Source organism: Podarcis melisellensis (assembly GCF_964234715.1).
Source record: "Podarcis melisellensis genome assembly, chromosome: 2".
NCBI lineage: Eukaryota > Metazoa > Chordata > Lepidosauria > Squamata > Lacertidae > Podarcis > Podarcis melisellensis.
In genome coordinates, this window is record NC_138529.1 from 67,120,908 (window position 1) to 67,145,891 (window position 24,984).

At 45.2% G+C, this 24,984-nt stretch overlaps 1 protein-coding gene across 2 annotated transcripts in view; it reads right to left on the reverse strand.

Annotated features, from left to right (window-relative positions):
* Positions 1-4,412: 4,412 nt before the first annotated feature.
* Positions 4,413-24,984, reverse strand: part of UIMC1 (ubiquitin interaction motif containing 1) — an 85,084-nt gene continuing 64,512 nt past the window's right edge. For both annotated transcript variants that reach the window (XM_081901020.1, XM_081901019.1), the window contains exons 10-14: positions 18,285-18,363; positions 15,717-15,843; positions 7,808-7,871; positions 5,752-5,794; positions 4,413-4,877 (exon numbers count right to left, since the gene is read on the reverse strand). In XM_081901020.1, coding sequence (XP_081757146.1) covers positions 4,664-4,877; positions 5,752-5,794; positions 7,808-7,871; positions 15,717-15,843; positions 18,285-18,363 — 527 coding nt within the window. In that variant the 3' untranslated portion in view covers positions 4,413-4,663. The remainder of the gene's footprint in view (positions 4,878-5,751; positions 5,795-7,807; positions 7,872-15,716; positions 15,844-18,284; positions 18,364-24,984) is intronic.

Below are 24,984 nucleotides of genomic sequence, written 5' to 3' on the forward strand. Positions count from 1 at the left end.
CACCCCACAGCCCTGGCCACCATTGGATCTAGCCCTGCCCTCCTCCCACCTGCAGCAGAGTGGGCCCCCTGCTACTTCCAGTTGTCTTGAACCCCTGGCTTACCTGGCAGCAAGTCAGTGTGCCAAGTCCAAAGTTCAAAGTCTGAGGGTCGATCCATACAAGTGAAGTCCAAAGGTCAGGAAACGATTCAGGGTCAATCCAAGCAGCCAAGTCCAAAGACCAGCAGTCAGGATACAGTCCAGAGTCAAACCTGAACCATGGAGGTCCAAGAGCCTCCAAGTCAAGGTCCCTCAACATGGGCAGTTGAGTAGACACAGCTCCTCAGCTCTGCTTCCCCTTTGCATGTTTATTGGAGGATCTGGCTTGATGAGGCATGTGACCCTCACCTGTCCTGAGCCTACTCCAGCTGAGGAATCACTTCTCCTCCCAGAGCTAGCGAGCTGCACCTGGCCAGCTAGGGAGCTGGGCTCTGGGCCCTTGCCTGCCTTAGCCACCCCTCCCCTGCTCCCTGTGCTTCAGAGCCCTCCATGTTCAGGGAGACAGCTTGCTCTGGTGTTGTCCTGCCAGTTCATGACACCAGGCTGGACAGGGTTGGCAGTCCAACATGGGGTTGACAGCAAGTGTTGAGAAAAATGACCAAACAACTGGGAATGTTAATTTGAACTTTGGGGATTTCAAAACACCAATTTCATTCTGGAAGTTAACATTTAAAGTTTAACAAATGAAACCATTGTTACTATTACCGTTATTTTATTATTACTACTACTATAACTATTTATATACTGCCCTGCATCCAAAGATCTCAGGGTGGTTCACAAGAACCTTAAGGCAATGTTAAATTGCTCACTCCAGTGTTTTACACCTTCACAAAAGCAAAGCAGTATCTGGAACGTGGAATGTCTGGGCTTTCCACAGCCATATTGCGACCACCAAAACTGCACTTCCCCAATTGCACTGGGGGACGGACCTGGGAGTGATTTGGGGAATGGTCTCTGGGAATAATCTTGAGGTCTAAGTATACATGGGAGGTGATCCTTTAGGTGGTCTGCATTTTCTTCATTTGATTGCTTAAATGACATATTACGTGTCACTGATCTGCTCTCAGATCCCAGTTGCTCTACCGCTATTGCTACATATTCCCTGATTTCGCCTAACACTATCATACTCTAAAATATTCCTTAAGGAATTTGTGTCTGATGAGTCCAGAAAAGTACCCAGCTAAGAAATAAAAGTGATGCGTAAACCACCACATAAGCCCTATACTACTACTACTTGGTGATTTCTCTATTGGCTTGGAAAATAAAATAGAACTGATGGCTGGGTGCACCTTAGTAGCTCCTGTGTGGAGATCCCAGTGTTGGCACTGGAGAACTTCGCCCAATGCTGGTTTTGTATAATGTGCCCAGGACCATGCCAGAGTGTGGTCACCCTAGTTCTGCGACACCTGGGATCAGGATGCTCAGAACATCCTCTCTCTCTTAGCTTCTTTGAAGCCAGTCTGCCACACAAAAGGAGACAGACACGGCTACAGAAAAAGGTGCAGCCAGGCTTGCAAAGCAGAGATTATTGCTGCCCAGGCTACCGAGCCAAGCTTTCCTTTGTTTGCTCACTGCTATCAAGTACCCTGAGTGAAAGTGCTCCAATCGAGCGGCGGTACAGGCTGACAATTTCCGTGAGATGTCCGCTAGACACTGTGCAGAGAGACGAGTGGCTCTGTCCCAAGGTGACACCGTCCGCCGCACGCCCTGGGACTGTGTCAGCTTTGCCTGGAAGGAGGCTTGTGGGAGCGGCTGCTGGTGGGATCCCCAGCCTGCCGTGGCTGCTTTCGTTGGTGTCTCCTTGAGCCGACCCTGTACATTGGTGACAGCTGAGCTTGGGAAAGTCATTCTGCTTTTTCCTTATCACCAATTGAAAAGATAAACAAGGGGTTTTGCTTCCGGCGGCAGGCCTGCAGTGGATTGACAGTTAACGAGGAAGAAACCAGGAGGGTTTCTTTTATGCAGACATCTTTTATGCAGTGAAATTGGAGAAAGATCTCAGATGCACTGAAATTTGGTGAGGTAACAAGGGAATGAGTGCGTGCCAAGGCAGTGGAGGACATGGCAGCTGAAGACATGGCAGCACCAAATACAGCCTATTGCTTTTTTATTCATTTTTTTACCTTGCCTTGCCATCAGCTTCAAGCAGCAAGCAGAGTGATTCTAAGCAGTTAGGTTCCACAGAACTTAATGGGCATCACTCCCTAGCTGAGGCTGCTTGGATTACAGCCGCTGGCTCAGGGCCCATTTACGCACTGCACAGAATCAAGAGGTGAAGCTTTTCCTATACCGCCCCACCTCAGACAACAGGTGGCAAGTCCTATCTGAATCCTACACATCTAATCGATTGTAGGAAACAATAATGTCAAGAAGGGTTTATTGAGCCTTTCTGCCACACAATGCATTTTTTCCTCCGTAAAGAGAGGTGGTTCCTCACAAAAACAAAACATCTCTTTTTTACAGAGGAAAGAACTGCTTTGGACATGCAACCTCCTCACTTTTCCATAGAGAGCCAGAAGTGCCCAGTTCAAGCAAAGCTTTCTCACTGAATATATGAAATGGGTTCAAACAAAACTTTGAGGAGTCCACGGGACTCGGGGAGCAACAAGGCTCCCTATGGTACTGTGTGAAGGTTAAAGGCAACACTACCACTGTTTTGGCCATGGAATGGACAAAGCCAGCAAGCTCTAAATAAAGCGCCCTCCCCCCATTCTTCCAGCCAGGTAGGGTTGGAACTCAAGATGCCTGAAGCCCAGATAAAGGAAAATCTATCCTGTGTCATAGGGGACGCAGGTGGCGCTGTGGGTTAAAGCCTCAGCGCCTAGGACTTGCCGATCGAAAGGTCGGCGGTTCGAATCCCTGCGGCGGGGTGCGCTCCCGCTGCTCGGTCCCAGCGCCTGCCAACCTAGCAGTTCGAAAGCACCTCCGGGTGCAAGTAGATAAATAGGGACCGCTTACCAGCGGGAAGGTAAACGGCGTTTCCGTGTGCGGCTCTGGCTCGCCAGAGCAGCGATGTCACGCTGGCCACGTGACCCGGAAGTGTCTCCGGACAGCGCTGGCCCCTGGCCTCTTAAGTGAGATGGGCGCACAACCCCAGAGTCTGTCAAGACTGGCCCGTACGGGCAGGGGTACCTTTACCTTTACCTTTATCCTGTGTCATGTTTTTTTTTTCCTGAAAAGGAAACCCCTTCTACCCCTTCCTTTCTCTTCTGCACACGCAGAATGCACATACGCCTTTGCAGGACACCTCTAGGCCACTAAAATCCTTCTGTCTTTAGCAGGAGTCGACACCAGCCTTTTCACAGTAGATAAAACAATGTCCCATTAAGATAGCATGTCATCCTTCTTTTAGTTCTCCCTGGCCTCTGTAAGCAATTTAGAGACAGGGATTTCTTTGTTTTATGTGTAATTGCTGTTACCTGTAACCTGCCCTTGAGCTCTTGCAATAGCGCAGGCTCTGCATCAAAATAAAATAAAGTCCCAAGAATGTACAGTATTTTGTAGAAACATGGAACAATTAGGTAATAACAGAACATCAAGGTGTGGGCTGCTCGCTTTTGCTGTGCCACAGGCCATGTTAGATACCCCTTGGGCCTAATTTTTAGATTCGAAGCTCTTTCAGGCAGGGACTGAATGAATTATATTACGGTACAGTACCCAGCACAACAGAGCTCAGGCTAAATGTGGCCTTCAATTAAAATTAAAACAGCAGCCGAGAGGGGATTGATCATAGGACAAGCAGGGGAGCCACACCATTGATACCACAGCCTCACAGACCTGCTATGTGTGCGTGTAACTCAGGGTAGCAATTGGCAGACTAGAGACCCCATTTGATACCTGCCTTGATTTTTCCTTTCCTATGCCAGATTGGAAATCTACCCCAAAGCACCTTGGCCAGGGATAATCCAGCCTGCCAGATTTAAGAAGTTGGCCATATCTGATTTAATTTAATCTAATATATTAGGATGAAAACCGAATTTTTGTCCTCTTTTTCTCTCCTCTTTTGTATTTATTGATCTGTGCTCAAGTCATGGTGCCTGCCCGTGTAGAATGTAAGCCGAAGACTGGCTAATCTTGTCCATCACACTCATATTCCGTCAACAGTGTGAAGTTAGTGCAAAACAGGGCAGGCTATAACCAAAGCTATACACACCTCTAAAGAACCATTGTTTTTAATGGCAGAAGCACACCTTTATGTCTCTCTCACTCATATAACATGTCTTAAAAATGCTCAGCTTTGGCTAGACCACTCACCAAGTTTTTGACATATGCAATAAGATGCCTCATACTGACCAGTGGGCTTTTTTATGGACACATAGGTTTGAAGTAATAAAATAAAACAATAATAAAAAGGATTCCCAAACAGCAGAGGATTGCAGATTATAAAAACATAATAAATATATTTCATTTTCTTTTATAATTGAAAAGCAAGGTTGAAGAGGCATCTATAAAGTACACAACCAATTCAATACATGACAAATCCTGTATGGTTCATACAATATGTACAGAAGAGGGATGTCTGAAGCTGGTAGAGAAGTTGCACTCTTCCTGCCAGACAAAGTCAGTGGAATGGAAGAGCTTGCTTCCTATTCCGTTTCCAGGCCCCTTTTCTCTTGTGCAATGATCAGTATTTCTTCCTGCTCCTGAGGCTGGCTTTGGCTTGTTTCTGACTGCCAGAGCCAATGGCGAGCTGTTTTTTGAAGTCCACTAGGCAGTCTTTGGCTTCAGAAATGGAGGTGAAAGATTTAATTGGAGAGTCACTACAACCTGCTTGGGGATAGCTGCTCTGGACATTGTGGCTGCACTCTGCTTTCCTGCCCACCTCTGCCAAGCTGCACCTGATAGGAGGGAAATACAAAAGAAAACAAAATGTAAAACCAGACAGCTAGTCTTACAACATGAGTCTGTAAGCCATAGTCTTACAAAATGCAACTCTTCCAACTTCCTCCTCTTTATTTATTTAATGCATTTTACCCTGCCTTTTGGTCTCCTTCAAGGTGGCTCACAACCTAAGTTAAAACGTCCTACAAAACACATGCAGTAATAAAGATAAAAAGAGAAGAGAAAGAATGTTGCACAAAATAGAGCAAACATATAAAACAATGGGGAGGAAGAGGAATTGTACTAAAGGCACAGTTGAACAAAAAAGTCTCAGCAACTTGTCTAATCACCAATAATGAAAGCCCACTGGGACACCCTGGAGGAGGAAGCCTCAGACTCTGGGCACCAATACAGAGAAGGCCCTGTCTCTGTCAATTTGGCCTGCAATGACAACAGGGTGCAGAGCAAGCTTCCCATTATTAATGCAGCAAGCAGGGCCAGGTCATGTAAGAGAAAGTGATTCTTCAAATATTCTAGTACCGTTTAGGGCTTTTTAGGCAATCAGTAGCACCATAAGCTGTGCCCCTATACATACTAGCAACCAATGAAGAAGATATAAAATGAGAACTCTGCTGTCTAATGTAGTCAACACCTCCTAGTGTTGAACTCAGAGTTATTTCCTTCCCGCCTGCACTCAAAGGTATTTCCTTCTTATTCAGAAGTGGCTGAGTTCCTTGTCCATCAACGGCAGAAACTAATGTTACATACAGTCAACCTTCCACCTTACTAAAGCCTTTCCTTTGGCTTTGCTGATAGCACGGTGCTCAAAACCTGCACTAAGGGGTCATACTTTTGCTACAGCAGGTGAAAGACCCTGTGACACTGGCTCACCTTGAGTCGTCTTCTCCAGATAGTGCGGCAGCCTCCTCTGCATCTGAAATGAGAGTGCATCACAGGATCTTAATCCCACCAGCAGTGGTCCAAAATTCCAAGTCATAGGAAGTGCAAGTTCCATTTTATTTTGCACTAGTGACTGCTTAGAAGCCATTATGGCAAGTATGAAGCTTAAATACAGAAATACATAAAACCTCATCTGGGGTATTAGTTGTCCAGTCTGAGCATTACTCTTTGAGAAGGATTTTGGAGACAAATGAGAACAGGTTCAGAGGAGATCAATAAAGATGGTCAGTGGTGTGGAAACAAGGTCTGGGAGGAAATGCTGAATAAACGAATGCCCATTGTGAAAGAAGTAGTCATTTTTCTGTGAAGGAGGGGAGAAGAACTTCAGTTTTGTTGGGGGTTGTTGACTTTTATCATGAAGTAGCCTTCCTCAATCTGGTATCCTCCACATGTTTTGGACTAGAATTCCCATCGTCCTTGACCCTTGGCCCCAGCCAGCACAGACAATAGTCAGGGATGATGGGAATGGTAGTGGGCACAATTTTGAGGAATGGTGCCTTAAGGGTTCATAATGTTACAAGGTGACTGGTGTGTGTGTGTGTGTGTGTGTGTGTGTGTGTGTGTGTGCGCGTTCCCTGGCGGCCTTTCTACCCCTCCTCAAAGACAACTGGTCAAATTAAAAAGGGGCAAATATACAGACATGAGCTTAAAAGGAAACGGGTATATTTAGCCTGGAGAAGGTTGAGGAGAGACGCAATAGCACCCTTCAAATACCCAAAGGGTTGTCACACAGAAGAGGGCAAAGCCTTGTTCGCTGTTTCCCCATTGGGCAAGACAAGATCTAATAGGTTTAAGATTAAGGAGGGTAGAACTCATTTGAATGTTTGGGGAAGCCTCCTGGCAGCAAGAGCAGCTTGACAGTGGGACAGATTACCTAGAGGGATGGTGGGCTCTTCCCCTTGCTAGAGATCTTCAAGCAGAGATCTAAAATGTCCACCTATTGATGATGCTCCAGTTCTGTATCATGTGCACTGAGCAGGGGGGTGGACTGGAAGGCGTAGAAAACCCCTCAAAACCTACAGCTCTGTGATCATGGCTGGCCACTCTTTCAAGACAACATTCATTCCAATGAGAAGCTGCATCCCTTGGAAAACACTGCCCAGCCAAACAGGATTTGGCAGAGGAGGGGGAACTATACCTTTTCTGGTGTTGCAATCTTGGAAGGAGCCCCATGGCAACAGATGGAGCTTTAAAAATGATTTTGTTTTAGACTTCTATCACCTGAACCTACGCCTTTTACAGAGACAAACTAAAACCAAATGTTAGCAGAAAAACTGGTAATGAAAAGATTTTTTAAAATATAGCTGAATAATTACTATGCAGGGGAAAGGAGGCAGATGCGTTTCTGCTGCCTTGTTTCAAAAGAGGCCTCTCACAAAGCTTCTGGGGATGTTCCTTCAAGAATCAAGACACCCAGTAATGACCTTTGCCCTCATTATGGCCAAACAGCTCTGCTAAGAGCAACAAAATTGTGGTGCGCAAAGGCCTGGGTCTTTCTTCAGGAAAAACATGCATGTGGGGGAGAATAGAAGCAACCAAGGCTGAGCTATGCTCCATAGATAGAAGGCAATCATGTGCTTATGCTATGTTAGAGAGCAACGGTAGACTCAATATATCAGCAATAAGGCAAAGGTCTGGTGAATTTCAGGCCTGGGGGCCAAATGCAGACCTCCAGACATATCTATTTGGCCCATATCTCTCGCCAGCCCTGCTCCATGCCCTCCTTAAGTGCTTCTGCCTGGCTGGAATGTGCCCAGGAATGAACTGCAATGGCTGCTCTTCTTTGCTTGAATGGTAGATGGAGAGAAGTGCATGGGTGGCAGGTTAGAAACCTCTGGTGATGTAGTCTACTGTACAAAGAATCTAATGCTCTACCCATTTTTGCCTCTAGTCCTGCCCACCACTAGCATGTGACCCATGAAGGCATGTAGCCCTCCAGCTGAACAAGGTCTCCCACCCATGCAATGAAGTGTGTTGCCTCTCCTACCTGAAGCCTTGTGTTCGGATTGCTCCAGCATGCTCAAGAGGTGGCCTTCCATTCTTCCCTTCTCCTGTGGCAAAGTAAGAAAACATCCTCATTAGGTCCTGCACAAACAGAGCTCCTAAGGCAGAACATTTCCTGCTATGTATTCTGGACAGAGGCAAAAAGGCATTGGGAGAATGTCACAGAGAAGAAGGCTCTCTGAGTAGAAGGCACTTGGCAATGTAACACTGGTTTCAAAATTATGACATTCTGGAACACAAAACATTTTGGAAACTGTGCCTTATTTCAAAACTTGCACATCTCCTGTGGCTCAGGATCCGTGGTCTGGCTTTACCAGAGCATGGGAAAAAAGGGTTGGGTCTCATAGAAAGCTGGTGTGTAAAAGTGGGGCGGGGCGGGGAGAGGAGCAATGAACAATTTGCAAGCGAGCTGAGCAAAGAAGGCCATCCCTTTGATCACTACCTTTCCCATTTTATCTTCTATTTTCTTTAGTAGATATTGGCACAGTGTTTTCAGGCACTTCTTTGCAACCCTAATGTTCAGGAACATGTGTTGTTGTTTTTAAGACATCCTGTTTGTAGGTGCACTAAATTGGATAAGCAGAGAATGCTCTACTGGAGGTGTGCCATAAGGATCGACAGGCAAAGGCTCCAAGTCTAGCCTTTGCAAATAATCTTGTCCCTTGTTTTATCAACTTTTGTATTTCATTCTGTAGACTGAGGATAACCTCAACCTCTTGTCTGAATGAAGCACCATTTTGACATATTCTCACTGAAGATGTCTAAAATAGGCACAAATCAAGCCAGGTAAAGAAGTTCCATGAGCCGAGATGAAAGGAAAAACAGAGAAATGATTATTTGCCCAGATCTTCCAAGTTTTTAACAGCTTGTGGGGAGAGAGATGACATCTTCTGGGCTTTAACACTCTAGCTGCAAACTACTTATTAAGTTTAGCAGGGCTAGGTAGAGAGGCAGGACGCCACAATCAAGGTGAGACCTCTATGCAAAATCCCTGCACCAACCTTAGACATTACTAATTCTAAAGGGATGGAAGAGAACATGATCAGGTTGCTGAAAGGAGCTGCAATCTGTTTTGGACCCACTGGCCTCCTGTGACACCCTTTGCTATGCAGATGAAACTTCCCTAAATGTCTCTGTCACATCAAAATGTTAATTGCCATGGAAGTCATCCCAGTTTATCTGTCCCTCTTCCTTTCTACCCACGAAATCCCCTGTCTGCCCATCCCAGCAACAGCATACAAATCAAAAGCCAAAGATGGATGGGAGCATCTAGCAGTGGCCAAAAATGTATATTTGTCTGTAACAAAAGAAGGGCTTAGTAAAACAGATTTGGTGAGAGGTTCACAAAAAAGTCACTAAAGATTAGAAAGAATTTGAGGATTTATCATTTGGATTACATGCTATGGCAAACATAATTAACATGAAACAGACATACACACACATCCCATGATGGTATGCCAGGAAGTAACAAACAAGACCTGTGTTGTTATGTTAGAAGTGGGATGAGATGTTATGAGAGGTCCCTGGCTGTCACAAAAATAAAAATCCCCGGACCCAGCAGAGAAAATGATGGTAAAGAAATGCTAAGTGTAGTGATGTTGAATCCTACATTTTAGGTTATTAGCTGTGCTGAGGGAGTAAGAAGGCAGAGGGGTTGTAGGACTGCTGCTTTTGGTGGTAGCTGTAGGACATCTAGTTTCAGCCTAGGAATCAAATGGAGACCAGAAACTGCATTCTGATTCTGTTCTGCTGTGCATCTGTTGGCTAACTAAATACAATCCACCATTAATCAAACTCTTTTAGTTTATTTTAATTGCTCATCAAGTTCTATGTAGTAATCAGGTAGAATACTAAAGTAAATTTGTCAACTTTGAAGGTTCCAGATTCTTTAGAGATTATGATTCTTTCTTTAAAAAAAAAACCTCAGAAAAATCTTATGTAGATCAAAAAATTCTGGGCAGGCTTTCCTCCAGCTCCCCAAGGAATACAGACAGGGCGGGGTGGGGGGAGAGAGAGAGAGAGAGAGAGAGAGAGAGAGAGAGAGAGAGAGAGAGAGAGAGAGAGAGAGGCAGGCCTCAGGAGAAGCACATGCAATGCCCAGGTCACGCGAGAGCATGTGGAAGCTCCTTTGTGCAGGTACTGAGGAACAAGGGAGAGGACCTAGACCCGGAATGCCAAAGAGGTGTGTAATGCCTCCTGTTTTAGTATAAGACAGGCTCTGTCCACATCGGAAAAAAGAGATTTGAAGTCAGTGGCATTAACAGAGGCCTCCCACGGTGCTGGAAACTGCATAATGCTTGGCTGTGTCCCAGCCAAACTCATCAACAGGCAATCTCGTCATTTGCATGCGAATCCCCGAGGGCCTGGGGTATGTGATGGATTTAAGGGATTAGACAAAACTGAGACATCATGTTGCATCTTCCTGCTGAGAAATCACATTGCCTTAGCGCTCGTGCTGCTGCCATGGATTACAACCTCCCTGTCAGAAATAAATCAGCAAGGAGGCTGCACGCAGACCTCTACCGCAAACAAGATGGGCAGTGCACACAAGGTAGCAGGCAAGTGCATCAGAGGGTGCCAGGGCACCAGGATGCTGATCCTTATTTCATATGCCGAAGGTTAAATGCCCACAAGGCATTAGCTGGAGGAACATCAGTGACCAATGTGAAGGGAGAGGGCCAGCTAAATTATCACATGGTAAACAGACCAGGATTAATAGTGTTTTGACAAAATAATTATATACCCAGTTTGTCATTACTTAAATATGATAGTATAATTGAAAACTAAGGGCTGCAGCAAACTGGGGCCCAGTGAATGATTCAGGAAAAGTGGCCTGTCAAAAATATCTGAATGTCTGCATTCCAGTTAATACTGGGAACACCCATAAATTTTAGTTAACTATGGTTTGCACCTATGTAGTGTAACACATACTCTGCGCTCAGAGGGCGGCACAGTTACCTTTTGAAAGAACAGGATACTCCTGAGAAACAAGCTCTGAGAGGTACAGATGTGTAGTATAGACCAGTGTCTCTTTTTGCCAAGGGAGAAGTATAAAGAGTATGGAACCATGTATTTGCATCTCTCTCTCCCTCTCTTTAAAAGAATATGGCACTCTAATGCACACTCTTCTAAAGAGTGTCAACTCAGACTCTTTCATGATGCCTGCAGACTTAATGTGAATGAGGCATAATGTGAATGAACAGGCATAATGTGGATGAGAGCTTGCCAATGGCAATACCTTTATTCTATGTTTTTGCCTGTGAATTTGGTTTTAAATGTGTCATTCCTGAATACTGCAATGTAGTACTTTTAAATGTACAAATGTTCCTGAAAGCAAATAGGTAAGTCACTTTGGTTTGCCCTGGGCAAGACAAAGTGAGACAAGTAAGTGTAACAACTTTAATAAATGATGGTGGTAATGATGATGATAAACTATTTTTGCAACTGCCCCTTCATGGCCTTTGGTGTGCATGGCATGGCATGATATGGAAGCATTATGAGTTCCTGGATCATATGTGAAAGATGCTCCCCCAATTCTCATTGACAGGTTCTGCAATCTGGGGAAAAGCCTGCCCTTTCTCCTCAAGGTCCCAACTTTGGGCTAGATCAAAACATATTTGCATTTGCTGTCTGTGGCACTGCAGGAAACAATGTATTCTTCTATTGTGCTGTCTACAAAAGGACAGGCCATAAATGTTCATAACAGACAAATAATATTATGAGATGAGCACAGAAATGATAAGAGCATGCATTTTCACAATGTAGCTATGGTGCAGCTGAAACAACAAAATATACAAATTGCAGAGGAACATGCAGGTAGAGAAACATATAACAAGAACTCAAAAAGAGAGAGCTGTCTATTTGGGGAATGAAGGACAGCAAGGCATGCCTCTTATGGATATTCAGGGATTTGGAATCAATTTTGACTTAGCAAAAGGCATCCCTGTAAATGTAACACTTCTTTTGGGATGAGACAAATATGCTGCTCCAGCATTCAACTTGCTGGTGTGGCACACAACTTCAGAAGCGGAAGCAAGTACATTGGTTGTGGGAGATGCAAAGGCGGAGATGGAAACTTATTCCTGAAACAGACATTGTTTTGTTCTAGCTTAGCAGTGCAAATCCCAGCACGCACCACTGAGAAATGGAAGAATTTTGGTGCTGGGAAAGGAGATAAAGACTTCCTGCTCCTGAGAGACAAGTAGGGGTTCTTGAGGCCCTCCCTTATCAACTTCTGCAAAACTACTAGAGAAGGCCTGTGGGCTGGGGACCAATATTGAGCCTCAGCCCTTCAGCTTGCCCCTTGCTCATGCAGTGGCCTTTCGGTTGGCAGGACAGCAGCAGCAGCAGCTCCACACATGTGTGGTGCATAGGAACTGGTCAGAGAACGAGGCTGGAACATGGAGAACCGGAAGGGAAGAATGGAAAGAGGAGAAATGGACCACATGGCTGGCTGAGCATGAGGGAAGGAAGAGAAAGAATGGAAAGGAGGGAGACGACAGGGAGAGATGGGCCGAGGGACTGGGAAAGGGGGTGCTTTACAGACAAGCTCCAATCTCCCTTCCCAACTAGTCACCAGCTGAGCCAGGAAGCCTCTCCTCCCTCCTCAGAAGGGAAAGGGCAAGAACAGGAAGGAAACTAAAAAGATATAAAAAAAAATTCAAGTAATAATATGTGACTAAAGAGAGGAAAGCTGTTACAGGTGGTGGAGAAGGAGGATTGCTGAAAGCTCGCAGTATGGGGGTGGGAACAGGGTACAAGCTAACTGTGGAAGGAGAAGGGTAGAAGACATGACAGAGATTAATAAAAAATATTTGGAGAGACTTGGGGAGGTGGAGGCGGGGGAAAGGGAACTATGAAATAAAAATACACTTATGGAACTGTAGGAAGAATTTTTTTCTAAAACTGGATGGCAGTCCAGACGCCTCCAGAGCGAACCCTGTATAGTGGTGCCTCGCAAGATGAAATTAATTCGTTCCGCAAGTCTTTTCGTCTTGCGAGCTTTTCGTCTTGCGAAGCACGGTTTCCCATAGGAATGCATTAAAAATCAATTAATGCGTTCCTATGGAAACCGAACCGCCTTCAGACCAGGTCTGGGGACAGTCTGTCCCCCGACCTCTTCTGAAGGCTGGCGGGGGCGAAAGTCTTTGCTTCCCCCCCCCCCGCCTGCCTTCCCGGGATAGTCCCGGGGGCTTTAAAAATGCTGGCGGGTGGCAGCGAAGCCTTCGCTGCCGCCCGCCAGCATTTTAAGATCGCCCACGGACAGCGGAAGACTTTTCCGCTGTCCGGGGCGATCTTAAAATGCTGGCGGGCGGCAGCGAAGGCTTCGCTGCCGCCCGCCAGCATTTTAAGATCGCCCAGGGACAGCGAAGGACTTTTCCGCTGTCCCTGGGCGATCTTAAAATGCTGGCGGGCGGCAGCGAAGGCTTCGCTGCCGCCCGCCAGCATTTTAAAAGCCCCAGTCCCGCTGCGCTGCCTTTTCCGCTCTCCCGGAAAGGCAGGCAGGGGGGAGCAAAGACTTTTGCCCCCCGCCCGCCTTCGGAAGAGGTCCAGGACCTCTTCCCAAGGCGGGCGGGGGGCAAAAGTCTTTGCTCCCCCCGCCTGCCTTCAAAAGCCGTCCGGGATAGCGGGAAGCGCTTCCCTGCTATCCCGGACCGCTTTTAAAATGCTGGCGGTGGGGAGCAAAGCCTTTCGCCCCCGCCGGCCTTCCTGGACCTCTTCTGAAGTCCGGAGGGGGGGAAAAGGCTTTGCTCCCCACCGCCAGCATTTAAAAAAAGGTCCCCGAGATTTCCCTATGGGCTTTCGTCTTGCGATGCAAGCCCATAGGGAAAATCGTCTAGCAAAGCGTCGCAAAAACCGAAAAACCCTTTCGTCTTGCGGGTTTTTCGTCTTGCGAGGCATTCGTCTTGCGGGGCACCACTGTATTTAGCTTGAGGAAACCTGACCTATGGAACTCCTTGCACAAGGAAATTGCTGTGATAATGAATCCAACGATTTACAGAAGAGGGGACGTCAATAGAAAGTTGTGCCAGTTTACTGTTGGCTGATTATGCCAATCACCACTGTCATTTCATCACTGGCTTTGCCCACACACTGCCACTTTGTGACTGGCGGGCGTCAGTAAATGTTAACCTTCTCAAGTGGGCTCAGGGGGAAGAAAGTTTCAGAGCCCCTGTACTACAGCACAAAGCAGAACAATGTATATACTTTGTAAGCAAATCATCATCATCTCAGGGGAAAGTAGTGATCTGAGAGTCACAGATTTTACCTATTTTCCACATCCACAAGGACTAGAAAGATACTTAGCATGCAGTGCCAAATCAAAAACAGGAGGGGGCCAGGAGAATCGAGACTTCTCATCCCGTTCCAAGAATTCAGGGTGAATTATAGCACAGTCTAATCTCAGGTGCACAATCCTGCAAGAAAGATTAGGCTGAAGAGATAACTTGCTAAAGGGCATTCACAGAGGCTCGTGGCTGAGCAGGGATTTGAACCTCTCTACATGGGATCATGTCGCGGAAGAGCAGCTCTCAGGCAGCAGGTAGTAAGTCTGAATAGCATCATAGCCAAGCTTACTTTTGTTGTTAGAGGTATCACATTCAGCTGCCCCACAGAAAGTTACTTCCTCTCCCTGCTGACCATTTAATTCTCACCCACTGCTCCCCACAGTTACACTATGATGCTGAGCCGTGCTTCATTTTTTTGGTGCACTGTAGTAAGTCATGCTAGGTATAGTAGATATGTGCTGCATCTGATTGAGGCAAGGTTTGGGTCAAACCTCTAGCATCTCCACCCTCCTGGGGTGCCAGGTTCCATGCAAAAGGCCCGTGAGAGCATGGCATCTGCACAGTTACATCAATTATGTTTTAAAGTTGGGACTTTAGGGCAAAGGGCAGGTAATTAACAAATAATAAAAACCAATTCAAAGTGCTGGATTTGACCTATAAAGCCTTAAGTGGCTCAGAACGGCAATGTCTCAAGGACCAACTCTCCCCATATAAACTGTCCCAGATACTGCAATCATCATCCGAGGCCCTTTTTGATGTGCCTCCTCCATTTGAAGTCCAGAGGGTGGCAATACAAGAATGGGCCTTTTCTACATTGGTTCCCCATTTGTGGAATGCTCTCCCCAGGGAGGCTCACCTAGCACTTTCACTATACATCTATATACATACACTATACATCTTTCACTATACACTATACACCTGTGCCAGGTGAAAATGTTCCTCTTCAACCATGTCTTTGACCAATTAATATTCTACAGACTCTAAAATGTGTTTGTGGAAGTGGGGCGGTTACTGTTTTGTTTTAACTATTTATTTTGTGCTTCTATCCTGTATTTTTCTCTTGTGAAACGCCCTGAGATGAAGGGCAGTATATAAATTATTCTTCTTCTTCTTCTTCTTCTTCTTCTTCTTCTTCTTCTTCTTCTTCTTCTTCTTCTTCTTCTTCTTCTTCTTCTTCGCTGTGTGGGGTAAACTCAAGCAAGACAGTCCTAGCTGAGTGGCAGAAAAACTACTTTGCATGCAGAAGAGCCCAGATTCAATTTCTGGTATCTTCAGGTAGGGCTAGGAGAGACCCATCTCTGGAATCCAGGAGAGACACTGTCAGTCGTTGTGGACAATGCTGAGCTAGATAAACTAACAGTCTGACTTGGTATAAGGCAGTCTCTTAGGTTCCTAAGAGCAGCTTTTAAGCAGCCGGGGTAAGTCTTACTTTAATGCACAGCCTCCCTTTAGAAAATCATATGCACTAATGCATATGACCTGCTGGAACAGATATGCAATCATGTATGCAATAATGGGACAGATATGCAATAATGCATAGACCTGCTGGAACAGATATGCAAGCATGAGAAAATAAAACTGCTTCACAAAGGAGTCTATTCTCACCTTTGTGCGCCTTGGCCTACTGTCACCCTGGGTTCCATTAGCAGTCCGACTCCAAAGACAGTCGTCCACATGCCTGTGATACTCCTTCCATGGCACCAGAGTCTTACAGAGGTAACACTTCTCATACCTACCAGGCCAGAAGAGAAAGAATCACATTAGGATTCACTCTGCCTTGAGTGCTTTTTGCTTCTCCAAGCCATTCTGTGGCGAAGGCTTGTCAATGTGCACAGCAGGATGACCAATAAAACTGGCCTGATGCCAATCAAAAGGATGGAGTGATTAGTGGTTTTCCCCCAACTGCTTTTCTGTGTCCTGCTGCTGCAGCAGTGGGATGGTAATGAAATCAGCTCCTCTAACTATCTCAAACAATGCCCGTTTCCCTTCAGACATAAAACACCCTGTCAACACAGCTGAAATGAAGTGTTATGCTTTTGGAAAAGGGAGTTACATTTTGCCTATGAAGCATACTATGTGCATTAAATCAGAGATATGTTTTCCTGAGTTTGAATGAACTCATCTAAACTTGCACATCAAGTCTTCCAGGGCACCGACTCCATTTTAGACCTCGCAAGATTTAGAAAGGAGAACTGAGCGTCGGCCAATTTCCAGAAAATTTGGCAGAAATGTCATCCTCTCCCAACTCCTTTCACTCCAACCTCCTAAACTGTGTGCACATGTTTCCGTGCTGTGAAACTGACTGTGCCCACCAAGCAGGAAGGACAGCTAGATCACAAGAACAACAAGGAATGCAAGTGCAGAACTTGAACAGGGTGCAGCTGCTGAACTGTGGGGTCCTGAACTGAAACAGCTCAACAAGCCTCTGAAGAGCCCCCTCCATGCTAAATTCTGCAGGACTTTTCCATATTTTCTTTCCAGTCGTTGCTGATTACCAAGATAATGTGTCTAAACAGAAGCTGTCCTCTCTATAATTAGCCTAATTCCATTAGTGATGTTGCCATCCAGTGTTTGTAACAGCAAAATTAATTCCATGGCAGGGATTTTTACTGTCAGATCCTTTCTTATGATGCTGTGTGGGTGGGAGGGGGAGGAGGGGTGGCAGCAAGAAAGATTAAACAAAACCATCTCCATCTGAACAAAGTCTAATTTCATTAAGGATATCACTGCAGGTACCATCCTTGCCAGCCTTCTTCATCAAGCATCTCTCTGACATGCAGATCTGCCACTCAAAGCTAACTCACTCTTTCAACAGCTACCTGCTCTTAGAGCTTGTCAACAGCCCAAGGTTCTGCTGCTTGCAGGGATTTGATATATGTTCACTTTAGAAACTGTAGCCAATGAATTATAACTAAATTGCATGTTTTGTCCCAGGGCAAACAAACAAACAAAAAATGCTGCTCAAGCTTTGTGGGGGCAATTTTCTACCACTATAGGATTTTGCTTGTCAGCCACTGTTATAGATTACTTTGAAAACAACAACAACACACAAAAGCAAACCTCAGAGCAATTGGAACCTGCTCATTTCCACCACAATGAAACACCATCATTACAGATTTGTGCAGTTGTACAAGCAATCCCCTCCAACACCTTGGTAGAAAATGGGCATACTTGTTGTATGATCTTTCTTTGAGACATGGAATGGAGGGAGAGGCAAAGCAGGGCGCAAGGAAATGCAAGCTCAGATGAAACATGGCAGCCACAACAGGCAAGTACAGTGTTAGCACTTAAGTAGCAGCTCTATGTGGCTTGTTGCATAATGAAGATGGCTAGAAATTTTGACTCATTCATAATGGTTTGACTTGAACCATGCAAATGCAATCCCCAGTGGCACTGTCTGATTTCCAGATGATTTCACTGTATAGTGTACTGCAGATCACCAGCTGGTTGAATCAAAATGAACTCAGCCATGATCTGCCAAACATTTATAAAACTTAGATGCCAACCCTAGCATTTCATGATCCCTGTAGTGCTGAAATAGGCAACCTTTTTTCTGTATAGGGCTGCACTCTCTCAGGAGTAATATGTGTGTGTGGTGGGTGGGTGGGTGTTTGTGTGCAGAGCTGAAGACACCAAACCAGATTGTCAGTTACCCCTTTTCCTCTCTCCTCTTCCTCCCTGCCCAAGAGATCGAATGTGACAAGGACAAAGAACCAAGGGCAGGGATTTCAAAGTTCAGAACCAACCTTCATATCACCCACTGAGTTTTATGGGGGAAAGTATTGTTCCATGTGTGGCAACGGCTTTGGAGATGAATGGAAGGGTGGGAGAGCTGGGGAGAGCAAAGCGCTAAAACAGAGAGTAGCATATCAAAAGCACCTCAGCAAAACTTGACAGAATACAAACAGAACACAGAGCCAGTCAAAAATAAGTGAAAGGGAAGCCAAAGGCAAAAACAGGTAAGAATCAGCTGGGCTTTCCTTTCACAGGAGTCTCTCAGATGCCAGAGTGAAGGATGGTGGAGGCAGGCAGTAATGCAATCACCTTCAAGCAGAGAGAGACAGTGCCAAAGCTCCATGGACTGGGGTAGCAAAGGGACCCACAAATGGCCCCAAAGAGGTTCTTCAAAGGAAAGAGGGAAAAGTGCTGTAACATGGCAGCATGCCTACTTACCTGTCAGTGTCAGCAGGTTCTAACGACTCTTTGCAACTGGTGACTTTAGTCTTGGCTGCTCTCTGTCGTCGGGTTAACACTTCAAAACAAGAACAGAACAGTTGTTCCACCTCACTTCTTAAGAACCTGAGGAGGCTTGTCAAGAGTCCCAACAAAATACACAGTGTGCATTTGGAAAGCATTTTCAAAGCTCTCCTACCCAGGCAGTACCAGTTCGTTTGGGGACATCACAGTGGAGAAAGTAAAAAAGAGGACTCTTTTTTTAATGGCCTAGTCTTTCCTACTGTGAAAGCTGCAGCTGTAAAGCTTCCGCCCAGAAAGAATATTTGCTAACTTCTTTGTCCTCCTGACATAATATAACATAAAAAGATAATGACAGCAGCGTTTAGATGTTACTTGCCTCAGCTGACATAAACACTTTTTTGAGCAAATAATGTATAGCTCAGTTTCAACATTCACATGGCCTCTGTTGGCAGCCTAAAAAATTAAGCTAAAGAGCTGTTTCAATGCCTGAAATAAAGATTAGGTTTGCTTACTTGGCTGCACTACATAGGCCAGAACCTATATGGAAAACCACAAAACACAGGATTCCTGTATGTAGGCTTCAGGCTCTCCATCTCTTCCAGAACTGTGATTCAATCCGAGGAAGTGCAAGACCCTTGGGCTCAGTCAAGGCTTGGCTCGATAACCTCAATGAGTAAAGGTGAACACTATTACAGAGGCTTTCTATACACTGCATAGCTAAGCATTAAAAGTCTGGTAGGAAAGGAGGAAGGCTTCAACTGTGGGCAGGATTTGTTTATTCAGTGTGTAATCCAAAAATATCCTATTTCTATATTCAGAAAAAGCCAGGCACATTTACTTGCACTGACTTAAGGTGTATCGTCTATTTTGATTGAGATCCTGGTTGTTGTTTTTGGCAGACGTTGGGATCCTTTGGCAAAGATTCAGTACCGGAAGAAGACTGAGAATAAGGATGAAGATCCATGGGGGCAGACGGGACCACAAGTAGGCATTAACAAATGGCATAAATCCTTTGCCTATTACTGGACACTAGACATTCTGCTCATTTTGCTCTGTTCCATGTAGATTCCACACTTTCAGCTGAACTAACCATGTACTTTGAACCTGTAGAATTCAGGATGGATAAAATAAAGTACTCCTTCTTGCAGTACATAGTTAAAGTATGGAGCTCGCTCCCCCAGGATGGCCACCAACTTGGATGGCTTTAAAAGAGAACTTAGACAAATTCATGGAGCAGAGGACTATTGATGGCTAGTAGTCATAATGGCTATGCTATACCTCTACAGCTGGAGACAGCAATGCTTCTGAAGTTGCTGAAACCATGGTTTCCAGTTTATGCTCCCTGGTTTCCCACAGGCAACTGATTGGCCACTATGAGAACAGGGTGCTGGACTAGATGGGCCATTGGTCTGATCCAGCTGGCAATTCTTATGTTCTTAGTACCCACGAGGACCAGGAGCACACTTTTAACAACAACAAAATAAAAGGCAGATGCTAATTAAGCCAACATTGATGCTTTTGAATTATGGTGCTGGAGGAGACTCTTGAGAGTCCCATGGACTGCAAGAAGATCAAACCTATTCATTCTTAAGAAAATGGATGTGCTCACTGAGTGCTCACTGGAAGGACAGATTGTGAAGCTGAGGCTCCAATACTTTGCCACCTCATGAGAAGAGAAGACTCCCTGGAAAAGACCCTGATGTTGGGAAAGATTGATGGCACAAAGAGAAGGGGACGACAGAGGATGAGATGGTTGGACAGTGTTCTTGAAGCTACAAACATGAGTTTGACCATACTGCAGGAGGCAGTGGAAGACAGGAGTGCCTGGCGTGCTCTGATCCATGGGGGTCACAAAGAGTTGGACATGACTAAACGACTAAACAACAACAACAACAATTAAGCCAAATTTTACACTGCACTTAAGTACACATACATACACCCCCTCAAACAATGGTTTTTCAATCAGAACCGGTGATGAGGGTGACCCAAAAAATAAAAAATAATAATCAGTGCTATCTGTTTGTCAGCAAGCCCAGCCAAATGCTCCAGCTTTTCTTACCAAATATATATAAGGAGAAACTTAAAAGTGCTGTTCCATACAGTTGAATTCCTTTCAACATATTCCTGTTGACAGGCCACCAGCTATGCTACTTGGGGAACATATCAGATATCCTCAGCCATTTCCACCAGGGTGCTGGAGTTTCTAATGCAGAAACAGATGTTGCTTTAAGCACTCTTGGGCAATTTAGTGGAGGGGACAGTGTATTAGAACACTTTTACAGCCTTGTATCAGATCTTCCTGTGCTCAATATTCTCATTAGGAGAAAGGTCTGAATCAGTGTTATAGGCACTATAAAACTGTTACTGTTTGCTCAACATCTGCTGTAAAGTGGGTGCCCACAGAGTTCAGACTAGAAAGATGCCTTATTGGTGCCAGAGCAGTCTGGGGCCTTGAAACATACATTTTTGCTCCACAGTTCTTTTGTCCCTGTTCCCTTGCTGGTTGCTATAATTGACTGGTTCATCTGCTACTTTTCATGAGTGGATTTGCCCCAAGTATATATACTACAATGACCAGTGTGTAGTCTGTGCGCTCTCTGGGTTGAAGCTTGTGCTTGCAGAGGATTCTGGGGTGCCCACTGTGTGAGAGCCAGTGTGGTGTAGTGGAGTGGTTAAGAGTGGTAGATTCGTAATCTGGGGAACTGGGTTCGCGTCTCCGCTCCTCCACATGCAGCTGCTGGGTGACCTTGGGCCAGCCACACTTCTTTGAAGTCTCTCAGCCCCACTCACCTCACAGAGTGTTTGTTGTGGGGGAGGAAGGGAAAGGAGAATGTTAGCCGCTTTGAGACTCCTTAAAGGGAGTGAAAGGCGGGATATCAAATCCAAACTCTTCTTAAGACAGTGGATCTGCACTCTCTCTGTCTCTCTCTTTGAAATGCTGACCAGTCAGTTATCAAACTTGTTTCCACCAGCCTGGCCTGGATATGAATCAGTGACCTGGGTGCAAGAGGCTTCCATGCCCTGCTGTTAATCCCCGAGTCACCTGACGCTCCCAAAGGCTTTTTCACAAGCTCGTTTGCAGCAAAAGCAGAGAAGATCTCTAAGCCAGTGCACAGTTGTTAATATTCCTGTAACAGTCTTTCTCAGAGTGCCTTGTGCACAGCTCAGGTGTTAATCAGTGCTATTTTTTTCCAAGAGAAAGGAACACATCTGGCACAGCAATCCTGCTAGAAACCTTTGGGACTGGCGCTACAGAAACACCAGAAAAGACCTGGTGTGACAGCTGTGCTGCCAAGAGCAGCAAGAGAAATTGCAGGGGTGGCATCACTGGTTGGCTCAGCCCGTCACAGGTGAGCTGGCCTGCTCCCGTTCCAAACGCTCACCCAAGAGTGCTATTGCCGGATTGCGCCAGCAGAGCTCAACTCCAGCAGAGATAGCAAGCCTAGAACAAGGTTCCCAAGGAGGAAGCTTAGTGGGGGGAAATCTTAACAGAAGCTACAAGATAAATCTCCTCTTAGAGCAAGAAAAGGAGTGGGCAAGCATGCCTCTCAGCCATCTATACAAAATGAGCACAGCATCTCCCCTCAAAACATGCTGAGCTAAGTCAGACATGCTCACAATGCTCATTGTAGTCAAATTAAAACTTTATCAGCTTCAGATTTCTTCTTGTCAGTACAAAAGAACCTTGGCATCCTCCTGACTTCTCTAGATATCATCTAAACCATTTTTTTGTGTGTGCATTCCACATTGCCTAGGCTTTTCTGTCCATACTGAGATGGTCCAGGAGCTCAAGGCAGCACATCACAGTAAGAATACACCTTGAGGAGTCGATACGCAGCTCCCCTGCAGCGATTTGCATAACTTGATGGGTTTCTGAGGATTCCAGCATTCTTTTCTTTAAAAAATTGTGTACATTTTGAGCTCTTTTGGTTGCTATGAAACTTGACAGCTCAAACTGCTTGCTGAGTTATAGAAAAAGATAGATCTTCCAATATGGCCTTGGGCAAATCATATAACTGCAATGATTTCCCATGACCTTACCTCCTTGAAAGTACATCATCTTATTACTTAAGAGTTACAGGTAATCTCTTGGAAATCACCTTCAGATTTGAGGAAACAAGAAACCACAAGCAGAGAACTAAATATTGTCTCAGGGTCTGCACGGCGATTTTGAGGGAAGCAGCAGTCAGGGGCACAGCAAACAGACAACAGGACTCCTATAATCCACACTGCAGCTGCATGCAGTCTGTGCTAGTCACCTGCCTATCCACAGTGCAGGGAGAATGGCCAGGGAGCTAACTTAAGTGATGCAACACACACCACCCAAGAGATGCAGAGCAACTTTCCATTCCTACTTTCTTAACAACTTGGGACCAGTTTACACATGAGATGGCCTACATGTTTCCACTCATCCACTTCGGCCAGAGGAATTGGCACTACTACAGGCGCCACATAAAACATTGGTAAGAACTCAATTGTTAAGTCTGAAACTCCCTGCCTATTGAGATCAAGCAGGTGCCTTCACATACTCCATTTTTGGGCAGTTGCTTAAAATATTCCTCTCTAGACAAGCCCACCAGATGCTTAGAAAGTTGAGGTAATTTTAATCTGCTTTAGTATTGTGACTTCTGTATGTTTTAAAGCAGGGTTGTAAATTTTTCTTACCGTTTTATCTTTTGAGTTTTGGGGGTTTTTTAAACAATCCACTGGTGTATAAATGTTATATAATAATCTATAAATAATACTTTCTCTGAGATTCCTCTCTGCACGACTATTTCTATGATAAAGCACTACAGCCAAGAGTGCAAGAAATCCCTCAGAAGATACCCTTTGGCCGAGAAGTGGATCCTTTTGGTTCAGCATATTTTCCTAGCATCAAAACCGAGTATAGCTCACATCCTTTACAACTATTGGGGAACCATAAACGAAACAGATTATATCAAGTTTCTAGGTATACTGCTTACATTTTGCAGCAGACTTCCTATTGCCTTTATCTAGGGCTTCCTCCCCACCCCGCTAAATATCTATTCTCGTTTACCAGCCATGCTATTTTTTGTGTGAAGGATCCTATTAATGGAAATAATTTATTGTACGTTGGCCCTTCCAAGAAGTGATGAAGCTTTTCCCTGCGCCAGTTCTGTTACTTTTTTATGCTGCATCAGTGCCACTTCTCTCGGTGTTGAAGCTTTATTAAAAAAAAAACAGCACCAGCACCAGCATGGCTGCAGCTCAGAAAACTGAAGACTGTGTCATTCTGTGCACCTGAGATGTGGCTGCAGGAAGGAAAAGAATGGTACCCTGCCTTGACCTATTATGGAGCTGGACAGCTTTAGCTTTGTGGTCGCTGCGGCGGAGGAATAAAGCTGGAGGGCATGTTGAGAACAAAAAGGCTTGGGGAAGGTAACAGCCAGTCTGTTGCAATGTTCTTGTCTGAACAGTCCTTGGAAATATCTGCAGATTGGAAGGGAAATGAAAGGCTTCTTTCTGTTTTATACCGAGGCTGGGGCAAGGCATCAGGGGGTCTGAAAGGGAAAACTGCAGCTGTGAGCCCTAAGTGTCTTGCTCTCTGCCCCAAGGGGGAGCTTGCTCAAGGGGGAGCTGCTGGCCTGCACTTTGCTGCATTTCAGCATCACTACAAATGCTCAGAGAGAAGAGCAAGACTAACACACTTGCTGCCCCAAGTGGAGAAACAAATGGTGCCCATCCACACCTTACCAGGCAAACACTTTAAGAGGATTGACTGCACCGTTCAGATATTTACAGTGGTACCTTGGGTCTCAAACGTAATCCGTTTTGAAAGTCTGTTCGACTTCTGAAAGGTTAAAAAACCAAGGTGCAGCTTTCGATTGGCGCAGGCACCCCGGAATCAATAGCCGACAGCCGCATCGGAGGTTCAGCTTCTGAAAAACGTTCAAAAACCAGAACACTTACTTCCGGGTTTTTGGCATTCAGGAGCCGATTTGTTCGTCAACTAAGACGTTTGAGAACCAAGGTTCCACTGTATTTTATTTCATAAAATGTATACATAGGATTGTTTTTTTATATAAAAAAAACCTTCAAAGCCATTTACAGAACGATAAAGCAAGAAAATCAAGAAAAAAATTACAATCCTAATTTAAAATATGCAAAAGTTGTAATACTAAAATAGATAAAAATTACCACAATTTTGCCAAGTACCTGGGTAGGCTTTGTTAGGAGGGCCCTACTCCCGTGTAGAAACCTGTCAGAAACACATGCCTGACTGGCATGTTCTCTCCTTCCTGGTCAGCCAGGAGCTTCAAGAGCTTTCTCCAACCCGAACATCACCTCAACTGATGCCTTGGAGACATCAGCACACTTAGGGATCCGCAGAGTCTTCACAGTTTGCGTAACAGAACCAATAGCACAGCATTTTGGCTAATCTACTTTATTTATATATTGTAAATATGGAGCATTCTGACTTAGCTCCTTCCTCTTTCTCATCAGCAAAGAGAGAAAGAACAAAAGACAATAGTCCCACTTCACGGAAGAGAGTAATACCAAAACATCCTGTGTCCGTCACTTCCCACATTGTTGAATGAAAACATACACCGTCATGTGATAGACAACAATCCCATGACTGCAGACATGGGGAAGGAATCTACAACAGGCTTGTCTAAACAAGAATGTTTTTAGTAGGTGTCAAAGAAAACACAGT